Source organism: Leptinotarsa decemlineata, unplaced genomic scaffold (genome assembly GCF_025532065.1).
Source record: "Leptinotarsa decemlineata unplaced genomic scaffold, Ldec_3_MD MMD2_P_RNA_scaffold_5, whole genome shotgun sequence".
Classification (NCBI taxonomy): domain Eukaryota; kingdom Metazoa; phylum Arthropoda; class Insecta; order Coleoptera; family Chrysomelidae; genus Leptinotarsa; species Leptinotarsa decemlineata.
In genome coordinates this window covers 1,978,960-2,001,368 of record NW_027412532.1, presented here as the reverse complement: position 1 = coordinate 2,001,368, position 22,409 = coordinate 1,978,960, and the positions used below count along the sequence as shown (strand labels likewise).

Here is a 22,409-nt window from a genome sequence, read left to right as displayed (position 1 = left end):
ATATGATGTTTGTTCATCGTATGCAACTTCACGATCCAAAATCTTTATGGAGAGTTTTCCTGTTACTTTAATTTTTCACTTGGTTGAAGAAAAAATTGTGTCCTTTATCTCTCACTGATGATGGTCATCCATATTCATATGTATTTAACTGTGTACCTTCTTTCCATTCGACCCTAGCATACCAGTACGAATTATATTTTCACTAATAGTCGGTCGTTGATTTGCTTTTCAAATTTCCATAACTCAGAAGCTACCATCGCCAAACTACTCGTGGTTTTAGACAATTGCGAGATTCTTTGAACTTTCACGTTCTATTAATGACCTACTTCGTAGTTTTTCATTTCAAAATTCTAATAAGTACTGTGTTGCAATTCTTGTCACTCTACAAAACTTTCTTTCCTTGGAAATAATATGTTATACTGAACTCAGAAATAGTTGTAGAAAGTTATTTCTTTGGAGTAAGTTAATTCCTGCACCTTGCACATAGTTATAAACTCCTTCTGAAAATTATACTAACGCTAGAAACTGCGATTACTTTATGAAGCCCCAATTTAGACTTAACAGATGTCGGAATAACTCCCTTGATCTGAATATTACTGGATGTTTTTCGCAACACGAAACTATTATTTTTAACACCTCGACAAGTTTTGAGTTGGAACATTGCCTCTATCCCACCCCAGGTCTATCTGAACCACAACTTTTTCTTGAAAGGTTTCAAGTGGAGATCTTTCAGTAGATGATTGTAGTGACCCAGATTAATGGACTTGTGATACACTGTTCGGGACCTTTGGTGACCAGTGTGAAGGCAGCCATAGGTTTCAGCCACGAATTGGGGGAATTTACCATTATCGGAGAGAAGGGCGCCAAGCCACCATTGGTCGTTAAAATTCATTGCTAGCCATGAAAAGTTGTCTTTTATAACAATAATTTCATGGCCAGCCATGGTAATTTTCACATGAAACAATAGTTTTCGACGTTTTCAATAATACCTTTACTTATAGTCCTCGATTTTGTCGCGCAAAAGAACATTCCATGTACTCCTTCCATCATTTTGATTGAAAAATTCATATCTTTTGAAAAGTTTGTGCTGCTGGGGTTATTTTCAAATAAAACGAAAGTATTCGGCGTATTCTATAATACCTATTTGATCCTAGATTTTGTCGCGGAAAAATACACCCCCTGCAACCCCTTCAATCATTTTGATGAAAAAAATCATATCTTTTGAAAAGAATGTGATGCTGGGTTTATTTTCTCATAAAATGAAAGTATTCGGTGTATTCTATAATAGCTATTTGATCCTAGATTTTGTCGCGGAAAAATACACCCCCTGCAACCCTTTCAACCATTTTGATAAAAAAAATCATATCTTTTGAAAATAATGTGATGCTGGGTTTATTTTCTCATAAAATGAAAGTATTCGCCGTATTCTATAACACCTATTTGATCCTAGATTTTGTCGCGAAAAAATACACCCCCTGCAACCCCTTCAATCATTTTGATGAAAAAAATCACATCTTTTGGAAAGAATGTGCTGCTGGGGTTATTTTCTCATAAAACGAAAGTATTCGGTGTATTCTATAATACCTATTTGATCCTAGATTTAGATCCTAGAAAATTACCATGGCTGGCCATGGTAAAAATTATTGTTATAAAAGCCAACTTTCCATGGCTAGCAATGAATTTTCACGACCAATGGTGGCTTGTCGCACTCCTTTCCGATAATGGTAAATTCCCCCAGCCGTGGCTGAAACCCATGGCTGCCTTCGCACTGGTCCTTTGGTGTAGTAATGAATATTGCTGAAGTTCCATCACAAGTCTCTTAATCTGGATCTCTCCAATCATATTCTGAAAGATCTTCACTTGAAACCTTTCAAAAAAAGTTGTGGTTCAGATAGGCCTGCTGTCCGTCAGCAGGAACTCGTTTCAGAGCATTGTTTTCCCATTTGTTAGCCCAGGATCGATTTGAGGGAATTAGATCGTGAAGTGTAGTTTATGAACTTTTTCATGTGTGTAGTAGTCTTACTTTTAGAAGCTTTGCTCTTTTGTAGACATCGTCTAGAGTGTCGCGTAGTTTTGTTTCCCAATTGGAGGTCCTCGTGAAAGTTGCGCCCAAGTTGACCACCGAGTCTTTGAGCGGGAGGTTCTCTTGTGGAAGTCCGAGGTCCAAGCTGTTACTGGTACGTTTTGGGCGGGTTGTGGTGTCAGGGTGCCTGAAGAGGATGGTTTGTGCTTTGGTAAGGTTGATTTCATTACGCCATTTGCTGCACCAGAGAGCAAACTGGTTTATCATGGTTTGTTTGGTTTGCGGGAGGAGTATAGAATCCTATCGTGTACGTATTGGAGTATTACCTGGGTGGTGGGTTCGTCGTGTATTATTTAGAAAAAGGGCGCAGCTAGGGCAGAGCCTTGAGGAACTCTAGCTTTGGTAGATTTATGTATATTTTTTTCTATTCAACGAACATATGTACAATTTTTCAACTTGATTTGTTCTACCGTTAACCTACACCAAACAATTTCATTGTAAATGATGTCAAACAGATATCTATCTACTCATAATTATATATGACATAAAAGGATGATCTTCTTCTTCTTCAGGTGTTATTGGTCTGACAGTTATTATTATTAAGTACTCGAAGAGTATTACCGGACGATTTAGAATTTACCGGCCGTCAAACAAGACCCAACCGGTTGAAAGACTGGCAAGCCTAATGATCCAACTTATGGTCGGTATTGATGTGGTAGTATGACCTTTACGTCTAGTTATGTTTAATCAACTAATAATAGTCATGAAATACTCGGGAACTTCCTTGTAATAAAAATAGGTGGCTTATACTTTGGGTTGCTCGCTGAATCACGACCGCTTCGATCGTGGTGTCATGACCGGGGAATGACGAAGTGTAATCGCTGGTGTAAATCATAGAGTACTGTGGATGTTCAAAATTGTTGATGTTCTAAATTATTCTTGGTTGACTTGGACGCATAATACGCAGACAAATTGAAAAAAATGCGCTTTCAATAACGTGGAAAATCACCATTATTTGTGGTTGTTTGTTTACACTGGCAGATTTGAAATCCTAATGTAGAATAACAGAAAAACTAATCTGAGTTGAAAATGTTTAACTTGAGAAAAGCTTAGGTTATTACTTGAATATTATGTATATACTACAGAACAGGGAACACAATACAATTACAATAAGATAAAAACGTTACATATAGAATTAGCTTGAGTAAAAAGACCTAATCTCAGAGATGGAACAGTAAAAAATGTCGAGCTGACAACTTACAGAATTGCATTTGACACACATGTTCTGCAGAGGTAAACGTTTTCGAATATTCGTACGTGGTGTTGGCAGATAAAAAGGATTAACCACTCTAGAGGTTGGTCTAGGTACATTAAAATTCAGTTTTTGCAGAATATGTGGGTCAATAATTAAATTATTAATCAGTTTAAACAGAAAAATTGTGAAGTGACAATCACGACGGCAACTCAAGCTATTCATACCATGTCTAGCTAACAATGCATCACGGGGAAATCCAATTGGTGGATAGATATTGTCTGATCTATAGTAGAGAAGTTTTAGGAAACGACGTTGTACTGATTCAGCTTTCTCTGTATACAACTGATGAGATGGATTCCAGATTATGGATGCATTTTCTAATTTTGATCCGACGAAAGCATAGTATAAGGTTTTCGATGTAGATGGATCCGCGAAATCTCTGGAAATTCGTGCAATAAATCCATACGTTCTATTTGCAGCAGACAGAATGGCTTCAGTGTGTGATATGAAGGAAAGTTTTGTGTCGGGGGTAACACCTAGATCGGTGAATGTGAGAGGCCGTTGAAGTGGAATATCGTTATTTAAATATTGATATAAAAAGGGACGATTTGTTAGTGTGTACGTCATTACATTACATTTACTCGTCTTTTAAAGTAAGATTATTGCGAAAACACCATTGCTCAACACGTTTCAGATTCAGGGAGAGTGGAACACAATTGTCGATGCCATTGATCTCACAATTTAATTTCAGGTCATCCGCGTATATCAAACAGTTGATGTCAATGACCTCAACTATGTCGTTTATGAAGGCGTTAAAGAAACGTGGGCCTAGGTTGCTTTCTTGTGGAACACCCGAGGTAGCTGCATATTCCACGGACTTGAAGCCTTTGAATATAACATACTGACGCCTGTCAGTGAAGTATGATATAAAAAGTTGGATGAGGGTTGAATTATGTATGGAAAGGTTAATAAAAAAATGTTCAATTGATCATTTCGTGTTGTTACTTTTGTAGGATTAAATAATGATACTGATAATGTACATACACAAAATTAGTTTAATCCACGTTTCACAAAATAAAAGAATATTACGTGCTTGCTGGACAGACTAATAGTCTGTCCGACGAGAGAGGAGGCGCCTGCCTTTCGATAATGTATGCGTGAGAGAAGGGGAACGAAGGTTCTGGTGAATTGGTTGAAGGGTGAACACCATTTGTTTTTATAAACAGTTATGTTTTTTTCTAACGACCTCACACACTCACTTTAGATGATCTTTGCGATGACTTCGTCAGCTGTATATTGCACTTCATAGTCAGTATTCTCTTCTTCAAATTATGACAAAAACATCTTGCATCTTTTCTGAAATTGAAAACTAGAATCTTTTCATGGTGGGATCCTGAGTTTCCACCAAACAAGTAAAGCCAGCACCTTATTAGCATGAAGATTGTCACAATAAAAATTTCAAACAGTTCACTGAAGGAATGACTCTCAGTGAACCACCCACCCTGTCTATAATAATAATAACATGCTTTATTGTCCGAACAAACTTTTTAAAATAAAAATCTCAAACGCTGTCAAAATTGTATGTAGTTCGAACAAGGGTTTGCAAGAGTATTTTTTAAGCACTAGAGGAGAATCCTCAAGGTGCTCTTAGAGCGGTGCCTGTGCTTAAGTAGCGATTCACATTGGATTTGAATCGCTAGTTAAAATTATAATCAAAATTTCCGTTATTTGTTTGCATTTCTAACCCAAGAGAAAAACAAAGATTAATATTTCCAATAACGACACCTTCTGGAGTAAAATTAAGGCCGACAGAAAAATTCGACACGCAATGGCGAACGAAACAATTAAATCTCGACATTCGAAACAAAGCAAGTTTTGAATTCAACATCCCACCTAATATACGGTTACTTTACAAGAAAATTATGTAACTGCCGGCAACATAACAAATAGCAATAATTATTCTTCAAAATTGGTTTCGTGTAGTTAACAACATGTCGCTGTACACCTAATATCTGTTTAATTTGATTTCCTCCTACAGGCCCCAAGTTTGGGTCGAAGGTAACGATGACTAGGATGAGCTTGTCAGAGGATTACAATAAATAACAAATTCCATTTGAAGAATATCACGATAGGGGCATATGTGGGCTTTGTTTCGAATTAACACGTCGAAGAACTAACTTATGTAATTCTCAGGCTAACCATCAAAAGTACAAGCCCTTCAAGAAGATGAACGAAGCAAAAAATGTGTTTCTCAAGGATACATTTCAACCCCATATTCATTTGATTAAATATACTTTCCAATTCCTGAAGTTTCTGCCTTAAAAAAAAAGGTATTTCTCAAGGATCCATTTTAGCTCCATATTATTTTGATTATATATGCTTTCCAATTCCTGAAGTTCCTGCCTTCTTCTTCTTCTTCTGCTTAATTTTGGTCCCTGCTTCCAGATGACGCTATTATGGCCAGTACTTTTTTTATTATAGTAAAAACTATAATAAAAACTTCGTCCGGGGAGTGCAGAAGCCTTGCTTTACGCAATACTGCACCCCATTTTTCTTCTTCCCAAATTATTAATATTTGATAGGCACGTCTTTCTGCGGCGAACATATACATACCTATAAAATTAACGTCTTCTTCATTAAAAGATTATCCGTTACAATCCTACTCCCACGTGGACATCCGGTCCACCCCGGCCTCGAACCGGCGTGAATGGGAGCACTATTTATTCATAAACATTTAAACGATGTTTATTAACACTATTTTTAATTAACGCATGCACGTTATAAAATGGCGGACATTCACAACATGAACTAGGTTCCATCCCCAACAACGGCGCCCGCGTACCTTCTTTGTGGACGGTCGCTGACGCTGACGGCGAACAAATCTATTTAGAATTTGATGAAAACCCGGTTCTGACTTCATTTGAAGTCTAGATGCAATGCCAAAAGTCGAGACTCTTGCAAATCCTTGTTTGAACCACATACAATTTTATTTTAGAAACAATCTATTTGGACAATAATGCATATTATTATTATTATTATATTGGTTCACTGAGGGTCATTCCTTCAGTGAACTGTTTGAAATTTTCATTGTGACAATCTTCATGCTAGTCCTTCTTGTTTGGTGGTTAACCTTACAACATCAACACCTTGTATACAGTGCATTTCTTTAATGCCCCCCCCCCCTAATTTTTTCAACGGGTCAACTCAAAAAATTTAGGATAATGAAATCATTGCATAAATACCTTATTTCAAAGTGAAATTGACAGATCCAATATTGAAGCAGGTTCAGTTTCGTACACCTTTTACTTCAAATAGCCTCATAAAAAAAGTCCAAAGGTGTCAAATCTGGCGAGCGGGCTGGCCATTCTATAGGACCTCGACGGCCAATCCAACAACCGGGTAAAGTAGTATCTAAATAGTATACGGGACAGTATCTGAACCACGAATCCAACCACCATCAATCGACTAAGAGAAGAATCATCAAGACTCTAGTAGACCGTGCTTTTGAACTCTGTAATACGAAAGAAGGTCTCGAGAAGGAACTAGATATCATCAAAAATGATCTTCAACGGAATGGCTACTCCAAAGCGATGCTAGAAAAGACTTTGGCTAGAAGACAGCAGGAGCCTCGCAAGGAAGAGAAGCCGTCACAACCAGTGCTTCCACTTCCCTACATCAGAGGATTATCGGAGAGGATATGCAGAATTGGTTCCAAGTACAACATCAGAACCTACTTCAGATCCGGTAACACTATCCGTAGCAGCCTCACGAAAACCAGGCCACCAAACGCGGACTGCGATTCCAAGAATTGCATTTACCGGATACCCTGTGAGTGCGGAAAATCCTATATTGGTGAAACTAAGAGGCCATTGAATGTTCGCATTGCCGAGCACAAGAAACACACACAGCGAGGGGAAACCAGCAAATCAGGAATAGCAGACCATGTTTGGACCCATCAACACAACATCGAGTGGTCCCAAGCTGAGATCTTGCACAGAGAGGAACATTGGTTTAGGAGAAAATTCAAGGAAGCCGCATACATGTTGTCCAACAACGTATTCAGCCAGGCCAGCGTAGAAATACGCAACATATGGAAACCCATCATCAAACGAAAAATGGCCAACTCCCGCCAAAACGGTCATCTCCCACGGAACCAGTGAAGCGGAAAATGGAAAGCGGGGATAAATAGTCATCTCTCGGAGGAATCAGTCCAGTCATCACCCGAAGACGATTGTAGATACTAACAATCGAAACGTCGTCAACTAACGTGACTTGGAATCTCTCCATTTTTCATTTTAATTTTCCTTTTATCATTTCTTTATTTTTATTTATTCAATTGCTCTATTTTTGCTTGTATTTTATTTCACTATTATTTCATTTCAGGTTAATTTTGGTTAATATAATTGTTATTTTCAGCTATTCATTTTCAATTCTTCTTTTTTAGTTGTTTCAGGGATTTCAAATCACTTTATATAGTAGACAATGGAAGTCCGAACTACTGAAATTCAAAGTATTAAATGTTCCGCCATTTTGTAGTAGGTGAAGATATTGACTTCGTATTCTAGGATTGTGGAATAGTCGTCAGGAGCTTCAAAATGGGACCACAAGACCCCCTTTTCCATTTAATTTTTCCCCAGATGACGCCCAGTCGCCATTTTGAAAGTTTCATCTGTCAATTTCACTTCAAAATGAAGTATTCGTGTATTGATTTCATTATCCCAAATATCAATTTTTAGAGTTGGTTCAAAAAATAAAAGGAGGGGAGGAGCATTAAAGAAATGCACTGTTTAACGAACATTGTATTTTCGACAATGTAGAATCTAGGAATTGTAGTAGATTCATTCGTTAGACCTCACATTCCCAAAAATGTGTTACAGACTACTCTTTCTTCACCACTTTCTAGTAAACAGGACATCTTTGGTGATTCCTCGTCGTTCCATATAATTTCCATACCAGCATAAAAGCATGACTCTCAATAAGCTGGGGGACTTTCAATATTGTGCAACTTCATCACAATTCAGAGGACTGACCTTGTTCAAGGTCACGTATTTGTCTACCGCACGGTCACTCTTTACGAAATATATTTAAATATATCCTTTAATCTATCAGACAGTAACTCCGGCTTTTTTTTCCTCTAAACCAAATTGGAAATGATATCTTACACTCGCAATCCTAGATGAGATAACTTACGAAATCGATCGACCTTCGCAACTATATACGTGATCGCACGTCAAAAAAGAAACCCATTATTATTGTTACACATTCATTCGTATCCCATTATTCACCAATTTCCGCTGCAAATTAAAAGAGAATTGGTAACAGATGGCTAGATCGAGTGTGGATTGCCTGATATTTATATTCGTTTCAGAGAGAAATTGTTGGAAAATGAGATAGCTCCGATTGATCTGGAGGTGAAAGAAATAATTCCACAACACTTCTGCAGTTGGATCCATAAAAGAATACGCATGCGATATCAATTTGTGAATCCGATAGATTCGACAAACTAACGAAAATGTAACGATTTGGCCACTGCACCGAACAATCTAACCTTTCAATGAATTGTAAAAACGCCATGTTTCGACTTTGGGTCTTTTTTAATTTTTAGTTTTACAGATTTCTTCAGTGGTTCTTATATGTGTGTATTACTTGTTCTACGTTGGGAAAGCTAGTTAAAAATAATAAGGATAAAACATCCAAATTCGAGAAATCAGGAGTATATAAATTGAAGTGTGGAACGTGCCCCAAGGTATATATTGGTCAAACTGGCAGGACATTTAGGAATCGAATCCAGGAACATCGCTATGTACATCTCTACGAGATGTAGAGGTAATTTCTTACAGGTAGTCTCAATTGTGGTTACCTGTAGTATATAAATATGAATGTAAGGATAATTTGATGTATTATCACTTGAAAAAGCTAATGTTTAGCGAAACATGTGATATATTTTTTCAATAAAGTTTGTGGAGATCAAATCGTTTAGGTGTAGTTTGTGAAATGACAGTTCTGTTTTTATTAATATAGATTCACAAATTATATTATGTAAGTACATATTTGTAAATGCCCTATTCTGTAATTGGGTTCATCCTGTAGAATAGTGTATGAAATAAATAAATAAATAAATAAAATAATGTTATTTGTATTTGGTACTAAAGAGCCAATAAAGCAATACGGCGAAACATCTGGGTGTCTACCAGTGAGGATGACAGTGTTCCATCTAAGTGAAATTTCACTTCTTCCATTGATTATATTGTGTAGGAATCCTGTCTATGATATCTGATTCGATTCCATTACGAATACCTGGAATACAAACGGAATAGAAAAAATGAATAAACAGTTCTAAGCTGATATGTCAACCTCCAGTTTTTCATAGGAAATTGGCGAGCTAAAGAGATAATCCTAACTATGTTAGCGATTACAGAAACTATATTTTCAAGAATGAATATTGTTCAATAGTATAATATTGAAATGGCTTCATTTCTTTCAAGAATAGTATCTGTAGAATGATCTGATTCGCGTTTTACATTTCACAATTGAAAATTCAACGAAAAAGTCATTAATGTTTGGAATATTATTCAATACTGTTTCGTATACAGTATTTTAACTTAAATTAATTAACCTCTCATTACACAGAGTTTTTTTCTTTTATTTTTCGAAACTCTGGATATAAATTATCAAAAACTGCAATTTTTATAACTGTATGGCGAAAAATAGTAGCTGTCGTGTAATATTTCATCGACATTGGCGTAGGCCACAGAACACTGGATTCTCATTATGCTGACATCGATATCTCCACAAAATCGTTGCGAAATACTTGGTATGCTGAATTAGCAACGAGCTGTATGTCTGCATTGTTATCAACAGATGCAAATATATACGGGAGAAGATTACAGTGACTCATCAAAATGGTCTATCCAGGAAAAACTAAGAATATTCTAACCGTTCGATCCAACTTGTTTGCGAAATATACAAGTCGATAAGCTCAGGTTTATTTGGATTGTTGCCGGTATCGGTTTTTATCTCATCATCGTCAACGGTTTTGATATTATCTAAATGAGTTTGTTTATTTATTCAGAATTTTGGTCAATATTTTCTGGCATGACAAATTATTCAGTTAGTTTTCGTTCGGGCATTTAAGACGCTGGAACTTAGTTCCAATATTTCTATTGAGAACTGTGTTATTAGTTATTTAACAGTGTTCATATCATAGTGATCCAGGTTTCTCAGTATTGTCGTTTGAAGATTCTGATATCATCAATTGGAAGAACTGTCGAATGTTTTCATTATTTTGAGTGAGTAAGAGTTTAATTTCATACACATGGTGAAAGTTCGCAAAATATTGATAACTGATGAGATTTACGTAACTAAATAAATGAAAAAAGCCTGAAAACTTCTATAATATCGGGGGGCTATGAAAATTATGTGATATTTTGTTAAATCCACTCATAACTTCCATAGCCATCCCTGTACACTTCAAATAAGAAGGGGGTCCAAATCTGAAATATTTTTGTAGTAAACCGAATTATTTACTTTATAAGTCAAAACAAACTCTGAAATTGAGGTTAACTTATTCCTTTTTTTAAATTTAACTACGAAGTTATTTATAAATACAAACGGACAAGGTTCCGGCTATTATAGTCTATTTCTTCGAGTAAATAAAAAAAATACTCATTGGTTCATAATAAAATAAATACTAAACTAATTATTGAACATGCTTGTAATGTTTTCCACAAACAAATCTGTAAATTATTCATAGTTGGTGAAGATATAGAATTGCATAAAAATGAAAGTGTTATTTCCAAATTTTTATGGCATTGTCACCCAATTTATTTATATGGCGATGAAAATGTCGGTACAGAATCATGAAACCTCGACAAAATCAACAGTGAAATTGGTTGGTTGGAAATTTTCTTCCTACACTCATTAAGGACCGTGAGAAGATGATAATAGCACTAAATTGTGATAGATTTGGACGATACTTCATGAAAATCCATAGCGTGTCTATATAGAAGCTGTTGTATAGTGAAACACGTGTTGCGTTTGTGTAACTTATAGAGTCATGCCCGAAGACGCTATTGTATAGCGAAATATGTTTTGCGTTTTTGTAAAACTATTTACACTAAAGCGTTTTATGAAACTGGTTACGCTAAATAGTTTTACAGAAACACATTTCGTGTTTCGCTATACAATAGCTACTTTGGACGTGTCCGTAGAAGTTACAAAAAGGCAACACGTGTTCCAGTATACAATAGCTCCTATAGACACGCCCGAAAAAGCTATTGTGTAACGAAACACGTATAGCGTTTACACTTGACAGTGAGGAAACTTTGCGTTTAGTGTTTATACTAAACATACTCACAAAATCACAACACGTGTTTCGCTATACACTAGCTTCTTCAGGCGTATAGATACAGGCGTAAAGATGATAGCTTATATAAAGATACGCCAGAAAAAGCTATTCTATAGCGAAATAATTGTTGGGTTTTTGTAAAACTTTATACTAAACAGTTTTACAAAAACACAGCACGTGTTTCGCTACACAATAGCTTCTTCAGGCGTATATATAGAAGTTACAAAATCGCAACACGTGTTTCACTATACAACAGCTACTATAGACATGCCCGAAGATGCTTTTGTATAGCGAAACTCGTTTTGCGTTTTTGTAAAACTATTTATACTAAAGCGTTTTGTGAAACTGTTTACGCTACACAGTTTTACAAAAACATATTTCGTGTTTCGCTATACAATAGCTTCTTCGGGCGTGTCCGTAGAAGTAACAAAAAGGCAACACGTGTTCCACTATACAATAGCTCCTATAGACACTCCCGAAAAAGCTATTGTATCGCTTAACACGTGTTGTGTTTACACTTGACAGTTTGACAGCTTGAAAGTTTGTCTTACGTGAAACTGTTTATACTAAACATGTTCACAAAATCGCAACACCTGTTTCGCTATTCAATAGCTTCCTCAGGCGTATAGACACAGGCATATAGATACTAGCTTCTATAGACACGCTTGAAGAAGCTATTGTATAGCGAAACACGTGTTGCGTTGTTGTGAAACAGTTTAGTGAATATATCACAATTGAATGTCACTTAAATAGGTTAAAGGTTGTTCCATCGGTTTATATTTACTTATTCATAGAGAGAACATCCTAGTATTTCATTGACAACTGTGAAGTTTTGCACTTATATATTCATTTATTGTGCTAATATCAATTAATGGAATAAGAATCTACTCAAAATTTTTATAGAGAAAATTGGAGGCATGAGTTTTTCTGCTAACTGTAGAGAACTAATTTAGTTGTGATGTAATGTGAAATCGAATATAGAATAAAGAAAATAACATTGGTCTGATTTCTACTGAGTTTTTCATTTGTTACGACCGGTTTTGGTTTGTTAAACCATTCTCAAGTGGTTAAATCAAATAAAAAACTAGTAGAAATCAGACAAAAGTTATTTTTTATCCTATATTCAGTGTGAATTATTACAAAATAAATAAGTCATCAATCGCACAAGTTATTGTAAAATCCTTTCAAAACCAATTTTGATTACCACTGTACATTCCTCGACGTTCTATAGTGCTCGCTGATACTTTCCATGTGCGCTTCTCCGCTATATCGCATGACTATCATATCCCACATACCACAATACAATGTCCTTAAATAGATTCAGTTTCACGAACGTCTTCTGTAATGAGGGTTGACGTGCGTTCAGAGTATATTCAAATAAATATATATCCATTGTCTGTCTCATTCAAATTCAAACCATGTGTTCCACTGTCTAAATAACTAATTACCGCCCATTTCCTGAATATTTTCTCGTGTTTGTATACAATCTCTCCGAGTTGGATAATAACAGTAATGTCCTATCTTTGGGGTCGGGTCATGATGAAATAAACAACATTTCATTGAGATACGTGATTCATCCTCATCTTACAAATTTGTTTATTTTTAATAATTACAGGCAAGTTAGGGGAAGAGATGAATTAAATTATTCAAACCAAATTGACCAAATGGAGAAACAAAACATCTGTTCCTGAAGTCATCACTATTAAAATTGAAGTTTTTCTCAGGTTGTACATCCTGCCAGTCAGTACTTCCAATTCTCAACTGACCTCTTGTAAAATCAGGTGTTTCTCAAGGATCTGAGCTCGTTACCATTATTCTGTATCCTATTTCAACCAGAAACGTCTGCTTCAATCAGGAACGTCTGTTTGTGCTCGTGAAAAGGGCGGTTTAGCAAGGCGCAAGACAGGACGTAAACTGTCCTTTGCCTCTTTCAAGTCTACGCACCCTGAGACATGACGGGATGTAAACATGACGTGAAGTTTATTTTCATTTTCTAGAGTTTCTTATAAAGAGGCACACACCAAGGCGGGCAACGAACAGGCACATGCCAGGACGGGAACAAGACGGGCCAGGCCATTGCCGTGATGTCTTCCGCTTTAAGGCTACGTCCCATCATGTTTCCGCCATGTGCTTAGACTTTTTGCACACTACGGCAGAACGAAATGCCGCGTCCTGTTCTCCAACTCCTTCCCCTCCTTCCTGCTCGGTTCCTCTTCTTGTTTCCCTCCCTTATTCATTAGCTCGATTCTAGTATTGTTTACGATGGCTACCCTGTCGGATTGTGACACTCCATCCAGTGAGAATCTCATTACAATTGCAAGAAACGACGCATATATATCTCGTGGTGTATTTGTAGAGCAATAAATCCAGATCAAGAATGCGCCATGAGGAGGAAAGGGGCAGGGGTGGGACGGCGGTCTGGAACAGGCACAGGAAGTTTTTGCATTTGAGTAGAGACGGCGCTACATGTGCCTGGTCCGTCCTCGCATGTACCTGCCATAGTGCGCAACCCCCATAAGAAACTATGACTTCACGCCATGTTCCCGTCTCGGCATGTTCCCATCCTGTATCGCCCTGTCCCAGCATGCGCCTTGCATTAGTCGATATGACAGTGGGTTTTGGCCTGATGAAAATCCACACACAGACAATTAAGTTCATACAGACCATCCTGAGAAGCTAAACGTTAAAATTGATATTCATGGTAACTCATTTTTCTGCCAGCAAATCCTACAAAAAAGCTGCATCTGCATATGTTACAAATCTATCTCTGTATCTGTATCTATAGAGTAGGGAGGATGAGTGTAGACCCCCATCGCTTAGGCCACATGTGACCCATTGTACATCCTCCCGAGGAGTTATCCTCCTAGGTCATCGTCCATCCTGTCCTTTCCAGGAAGATGGACAGGTCACTAAGAGACATCTCCTTCATATTGGCAGGTGTAGGCCAAGACTCGCCGAACACACACTCTCTTTGCACCTTGAGGTGTCTCACGGTGGCCTCCACGAAGGTTCTGAGAGGTGCAGCGACATTACTGTCGTTGCGCGGCTTCGTCAACTTTCTTGGGGCTCCCTCCGTGGAGGTGCACAAGTGAGGGAGCTTTCCTGTAGGGGTAGCCGGTTCCTTGCCTTTATTCAAGGCTGAGCTCTTGGCGCCCGACACAGGAAGTGCCCTTGCTGTTGGAGGTGGAGTGGGGAAGAAGGGGTGCATTTATAGTTACTGCCATTCCTGCCTCCTTTCCTCTCTTTCTCTTTTTGGCCTCGGCGCCGCAAATGCGCTTACGCCTTGCCGTTGTATTACATCACGAGGTGATCTGCTATGTCGTCTCATTCCAAGCGATAGATTGGGGTGGACATTTCTGTTCATCCCCAGCCACCGCCTTAGATTGAGGTGAACACTTCTGTCCAGCGTCGGGATTGGTTTTTGTTTTTGTTTCAGTCATGTTTGATACCACGAGTAGCAAGGAAAGAGTTGGTCACCTCTGGCAGAGCCCCGCATTACCAGAGGTAGGCTGATTATAACGAGGTTTCGCCCAGTTTCCCAAGGGGATCGTTCGTAGCCGCTTATCACCCTTACACCTTAGCTTCGGTAGGCTGGTCCACGGTGGCATGTTTCGCAAAGGCTTTTGTAGAGTTTCAGTTCCCCTCCCCCTACTCATTTCTGCCAGTGACCAGGAGTTGGCTACCTGGACAGGGCCTTCAGTCCCCTGGCCGTTCCTCTATCCACCACCTGGGGACGCGCCCGATAGGTAGCCCACCCACGGGCATTTAAATCTATTTTCAAACGTAGTAAAGGTTACAATGAGAATGAGTTAACATTTTAACACGCTGGAGAATTTCCAAGCATTTCCTGATAGATATATCGATTGAAGAGGATAACGTTGATGAACACTTTCATTAAAACCTATCAATATCTTACGAAAGCACATAAGGGCCCAATATTTTCGTGATTTTTTTGTGAATCACGACTTCAAACTCGATATTTCTAATTTAGACTCGAAATTTTGCCTTCGATTTCGAAAATTTTACTTTAAACTGTAAATAACGAGATTAAGGTCCTAATTTTGAGTTTGAAGTCCAAATTTCGAGATTAAAGTTTTAATTTCCAAGAAACAAATAACCCAACTATATGACCCTTCTGCTTCTCCGTAATAACTTATATCGTTCATAGTGGATACATTTGATATCGTTCGATTCGTAAGGGTTACTTATCACCCCATCGAAGGGGGGGCATTGCAAATCTAACACCGGAGACTTGGACAAATTCAGAACTAGAGATTCCTCAAAGATCGTCCACAGAAAGTAGTGGATTTTGAGGAAATTAAAAGGGGCCTTAAACTCATTCCAACTAAGACGCCGGGAGAAGATCAAGTTATGCTGCAGAAAGGACTGGAACTTGAAAAATGGTGTGCTCAAAGTAAGTTCAGCTCTGGGATATACACCAAAAACATTACAGATTAGGCCCACCTTCATTGCAAAAGCTGGGAAAATCTGATAAGAATCGGCATGTATTTTGCATTGAAGACATTAGAAAAACTAGTTGATATGCTCATCAGGTACAGCACTAGTTACCACAGTATTGCATCGAGATTAATATATCTACAGATCAAGTATGTCGACGAAAACGGCATAATGCCGGGTCACGACAAAAGCTGCCGGTGCTGGTGGATGAACCGTCACCAAAACAAAGGACCTAGGACCTCTTGAACTTCGTGGCTAAGTGATTAATCTGTCGTGGGAGGCCAAATATCTGGGAGTGGTACAAGATCTCAGGCTGACCTGGAACCAGCATCTTTTGCTGGCAAGACACATCTACGGAAAGATATACGGGCCTTAACCAGACATGATGTGTTGGCTCTACAGGTAGTTAAAAGTTCAAAAAGATGGCCTTAACCAGACATGATGTGTTTGCTCTACTGGTAGTTAAAAGTTTAAAAAGATGGGCTAATTCATATTTGAAAACTCTACGGGTTACATGGCAAAACAGTAATTTTGAAGCACTAATAGGAACGAAAATCAGACATGTTCTTGGACCACATGACATCGACATACATGTTCGACACAAAATTCGCAGTTGAAGTTTCCCATTCTGAAATGTATGCAATTTTGCAATGCGCAAGAGACCTCAACGAAATTAGCGGATCAATATTTTCACAGACTTCACTTGGGGCATTGACGAAACCAAAAGTGACATCGAAAATGGTCTGGAAATGCTGTGAAGAACTCTGGTGGACAGAAATAGATCACCTATAAACTGGGTGCCAGGACACTTGGGCATCGCAGGAAGCGAAAAAGCTGATGAGTATGTCAGACACCTATCATCAACTCCATATATAGTCCCCGAACCATCTGAGGGAGTACCAAAGAAGAAACAATTCCGGATCACACACTCGGAAACACACGGAAGCCTTTATAAAGACACTGTCTGAGAAGAGACATAAGAACTGCTTTAACAAGGCACCATAACAAGGACCATAACAGGACACTGTCCATTGAGAGGACACCTGAACAAATCAAATACATCAACAACAGGCAGTGCAACAAAGGGGCATCTTGTTATATTTCATGCGAATGTGAGACACTAGATCACAAGAGGCAAACCAACCAGAACAGTAATGACTACATTTCAGTAAGAAACCTGTACAAACTAGTATAGGAAATGGGTTTCATGCAAAAGACGGAGGAAACGCAATATATCCATGGGAATGCAGTGTTTTCCGGAAACTTGGGAGAAATAGACGGCTCCGAAGTAGTAAAACCAAATTGGTGAAATCGTTGCAATCTTTGGAACAAAACTGGTGTAAACACAGAGCCTTGAAGAACCCCTCATTCGATGGATCCACTCACAGTTCTTCATTCTAGTTAGTAGCACATACTTTTCCACCGATTTAATTTCTTGTACCCTCATTAGGAGTTTCAGCTGAGACATGCGGGAGGCAAATTACGATACGAGCCGAACCGTTATGGCGATCGGTAATTAATCGACCGCTGGCGACGCGGTTGCATAACCTCGGCGTTGGTGTGTTCCTGGCAAAAGACAATCGGCTTCGCTAATGTTCCGGCGATCAAGTGGGCGATAACGATTACAATGTAACCGGTTGTCAATTCAGCAATAATTATATTCCGTATATGTGGGTAAGTTTTAAGGACGACTGCCTCGTATCGAAATAGGAAAAAAACATTTGGAATATCAAATAGAAGCATCCTTCGTTTCGCGGTCTCTTGAATATATTTTGGATAGAATATATTTTGGATCATTATAGATGGTTTTTTCGGAGGTGACGGGCATTCTGTGGGTGAAGTTATATGAGAGAAACAAGCAACATTTACGGGGATGTTTTAATAATTTTTTTGTTTATATTAATGAAAATATTGAACATCTATTCTTCTACAAAATACCTCTTCATTCATGCAACTCTTGATACCAAGACCAAATACAGACCAACAAAATTGTAATTTTGTTCGGAACTGTACGCCACTGGTCGATCTGGTACTTGCTGTCGCAGGTCACTATCAAATAAAATACCCCAGTGCACCAATTGTTGCTCCAAGTGTACTTCTTGGTGTCTTGGAAAAAAGTTCTAGTCATTGGTGAGCCTTCTGGCAATAAGTCGTGAATTCTAGGTTAGGTTGGGTCACTTTTATCTTTATTTCTCTAGATGTTCATTTGCCTCAAGCAGTTTGTTTGAAGTTGGATCATACCTACACAATAAAGTCACAAAAAGCACAAAACTCTTCTCCGTTAGAGTTGGTAAACCATTCCTTGAAGCTTGTTGGTACTATTGTTACTTGATCTGCAAAATATCGAGTCAGTTGGAAGATGCATTCTGACGTATGTTCTTGATAGCTTTTTCATGCCAGTCATTAATAATTTGGACCATTCCATCATATCCAGAGAAGTAGTGGTTTGTTAGTTTTTTTTAATCGATTTTTGTAACCACTGTAACAACAAATTAAGCAATCTATTACAATAGTACCTGAAAGAAAAAAGTTGAAAATGAAATCTAATGAATAAAACGTCGCATTTCAAATTGATTTATATCAAATCATAAAGAATATGAAACAGTATTGAAAGTGCCTCTCCCTTTCTTTATGTCATTCAAAATGTGACGGTAGAGCAAAAAAACGAAATTCAACAATTGTCAGTTTTTGGTGAATATTTCAAAATCAACCACTCATATTCTCAAATTGACAAGAGGTTATTCTACTTCCTCATAATAGGATCAGGGGTATATAAGCTGACTTGTGGCTTTTGCCCAAAACTGTATATTGGCCAAACTGGGAGAACATTTTCCCAAAGAATTTAAGAGCATAGAAGTAGTTTTCTAAATAGAAAGACCAATTCCACATTTGCAAACCACCTTTTAGCAGAAGGACATGAGTTCAATCATGAATACGATGTGTTACATTCAAAAGAGAAGAGTTTGAAACTCAATCTTCTAGAATGTTTTGAAATCAATAAATTCAGGTTTTTCACTAAATTATCTATTAGAATTGAATAACTCGCCGTTACTAAATATTTTGTCACTTTTGTTCAACTTGAGCGACCTTGTAGGTGTTACCTTTTCCGAGACAGCAATAATTAGATCAGCCAAAAAAAAACGGCCTGTATAGTTGTGGTCGAGACAATGTTATGACTCTTGCTCATGATCAATTATGAAACGAAAGTGTTCATTACGAAGTTTTTCTTTGTTATTGAATACACACAACATCCGGTACTGATTTTGAGCGGAAAAACTAGGAAGTGACACGACGTTCTTAACGAGAATAGGCATAATGTATATGTGTGTAAGTTGTAGAGAAAGTAATACCAATTTTCGACACGCAACTTGAGAGTGCAACTCAAGCCAGAGGGATAACTTTGCATTCATCCCAGTAGTATATGATTAGCATTTTTTGATCGATATCTACGAAATGCAAGATTCTAATTTAATATAAGTGAAGTACTCGCAGGAAGTCAGCTATTGACGTTCTTTCGCGCTCCATTTGCACTTACTGCACATTTATTATCATATTCTGCCAGTGACTTCTTCAGCTTATAACGAATAAAAACACTGTTCACGATATGCATATGAATAATCTCAAATCGTCGTTGAACAGAAGTTCATTACTACAATCAGAATTGTTGGTCCTTCGAGCCGGACTCTGTAAACTCTTTCAACCGGCATCGCTGGCGATATAGCTATTCATCCCACACGGTCGGTTCCCCACTATGGAGCCTATACAGCACCAAAACATAAGGATATATGGCGCTCTCTAACAAATAGTCACCACTGACAGATCAGTAAAGGATAATATAATGGATAATACCTACATTTTGAAAATGAAGCGAAAAAATTCATTCATTTCTCCACGTTGTGGAATTGGCCGCGGTGGTAGTGCGCCCGACTCATGATCGGAAGACCGTGGGTTCGATTCCTGCCTCGACCAGATATTTTTCTCGAGAGAATTTAACAGGTTGAAGCTGGGATGATTCTGCAACCGTGCTAGGAATCACACGTTAAAAGGTAAGACCTCGTTAGTCCTCAGCTCGCACAAGTTTATCAACTTCTGAGAGTTCGTATGGGGGCAACAGATTTTTTTTGATTCTGCAATTTCTGTAAATGAAAAACAGTATGCATGTTGAATCAAAATGAAACATTTTCAAAAAAATGTTACTAGTAAATAGAAAGGAATTGCGAGAGAAAAAAAAGAATTGATTTAAGCATGCCAAAGAAAGGATTGAATAACATCGAATCCGTTTCATACCTTACAGTAGAAACGAACATGATTGAGAAGGATAATAACCTACTTTGTTCATAGATAGGCTTTGTTTCTTCCCAATGCGTCAAAATATATGTGATATGACGACTAAAAGTTATTTGGTCCTTCGAGCCGGACTTTCAACCGGCACCGCTGGCTATCTAGCTATCCATCCGACGTGGTCGGTTCCCCACTGAAGAGCCTATACAAACCTGCAATTTCTATAAAATAAAAACAGTATGCGTATTCAATTGAAACGAAACATTTTGAAAACAACTTTTACTAATAAACAGAAAGGAATTATGGTAGGAACGACGACGAGAAAAAATTGTTTTGAGATTTGAAAGAAATGAATTCCACTCAAATCGCAGTAAAAGTCGCATGTTTCAAAAGAAGAATCACTCTCTGTGTCTGTCAATACGATTTGTTTCTCCCCCAATACGTCAAAGTATATGTAATATGGAGACTTAAAATTTTCTGGTCCTTCGAGCCGGACTTTGTAAACTCCTTCGACTGACACCGCTGGTGATCTAGCTATCTATCTGACGTGGTCGGTTCCCCACTGAAGACCCTATATATCTCAAAAAAATTAAGATGTATGGCGCTCTCCAATAAAAAATCACCATTGATATATTAGTAAAGGATAATTCAATTGATTGATTTGAAAATTATGCGGAAAAAATTCATTCATTATTCTACTTTTGGATCCTGCAATTTCTATAAATAAAAAACAGTATGTGTATTAAATTAAAACGAAACATTTTGAAAACAACTTCTACTAATAAATAGAAAGGTATTTTGGTAGAAACGACGACGAATGCCAAAGAAAGAAACGAATTCCACTCAGAGTACATGTGAACTGGCCACTTTAAATTTTTTGGTCCTTCGAGCCGGACTTTGTAAACTCCTTCGACCGGCACCGCTGGCGATCTAACTATCCATCCGACGCGGTCGGTTCCCCACTGGCGAGTCATACGGTGGTGCCCGGAGAGATCGCTCTACGGCTCGACGAGCACGCGTACCGTCGATTTTCGTCGACTCCTGCGATCAGTATCCGTTCGACTCTAGGCGAGTTCGCGCGCGTTGTGTTTTGTTTATGTCGAAAAAGACAGGCCAACAACCTTCGGCGAATCTGAAAAATCATCGTGTGTGACTGTTTGGTGGTTTTTTCGTTTTTCTCACGGGACTCTTTGACTTTTATTTGGTCGCGTTCGAATGTGGTGGATGCTGCCGTTGTTATTCTTAGCGGTATTTTCAGTTTTGACTGTGTTGGTATGATGGTGTGCTGCTTTTGTTTCTCTTGGATTAAGCCGTCGGATAACTGAAACAACCGGTGTGTGGATGTGGAATGAAGTAAGTAGGGTTCTTACCCAGGGTGGAAGTTTGGTTCTGCCTAATCTCTTGGGATGTTCAGAATTCGTTTCTCCACAGGGATATTCCGCAGGAAGAGTTTAAGTACTTCAAAAGCGGTGCCTGTGCGAAAGTAGCGATTCACGTTTGATTTTAATCGCAGGAATAATGTTTCAGAAAGTTGATTCTACATGAACGCAGTTTTCCAAATGGAGAGTTCTTAAACAGTGAAGTTTGAGGTGTACTAAGTTGAACCTCAAAACGATGAGCAGCAACAGTCCGTCGCGTTTTTCTGATATGTACCGCTCAAATGTGCCAAGCCACTTGAACACCTCCCGTGAAAGTAAAAAAGAGAGACAAATGTCCAACCTTTCTTCGATGTTCCAGGTTATCAAAGTTGCATGTGATGTTCGTATCTCCAATCAGGTGGATGGAATCCAGCAGCTTAGGAGCGGAGCTGCACACATGAGAACAACACTTCAAAGAAGGTCTTATCTGAGCTTAATGAAGCATCAAAAGTTGCTGAAGTTTGTACAGTTTTCTAGTTCGAAACAGTGTTCCAAGCTTTTGAGAAGCAGCCTTTGCAATTCCAGCGTCATGATTGTAACAAGGCATGTTAAATAGAAGAATAAAGCGTAATTGTCTGACCGGACAAAATGTCTCCGGTTCGGAGACATTTGTGACTTTTTTAGTCA

At 38.2% G+C, this 22,409-nt stretch overlaps 1 protein-coding gene across 8 annotated transcripts in view; it reads left to right on the top strand.

Moving 5' to 3' along the window:
* jvl (javelin-like) overlaps positions 1 to 22,409 on the top strand; it is a 173,300-nt gene that overhangs the window by 77,963 nt on the left and 72,928 nt on the right. The window contains exon 1 of one of the 8 annotated variants that reach the window (XM_074169215.1): positions 10,445 to 10,567. The exons of 6 other annotated variants lie outside the window; for them this stretch is intronic. Coding sequence is in view for 1 of the 2 variants with exons in the window: in XM_074169212.1 (XP_074025313.1) it covers positions 21,706 to 21,717 (12 nt within the window). In the remaining variant the exon portion in view is untranslated. Of the gene's footprint in view, positions 1 to 10,444; positions 10,568 to 21,403; positions 21,718 to 22,409 lie in introns of those variants that run through there. One more of the 8 variants, XM_074169212.1, reaches the window with a different exon arrangement.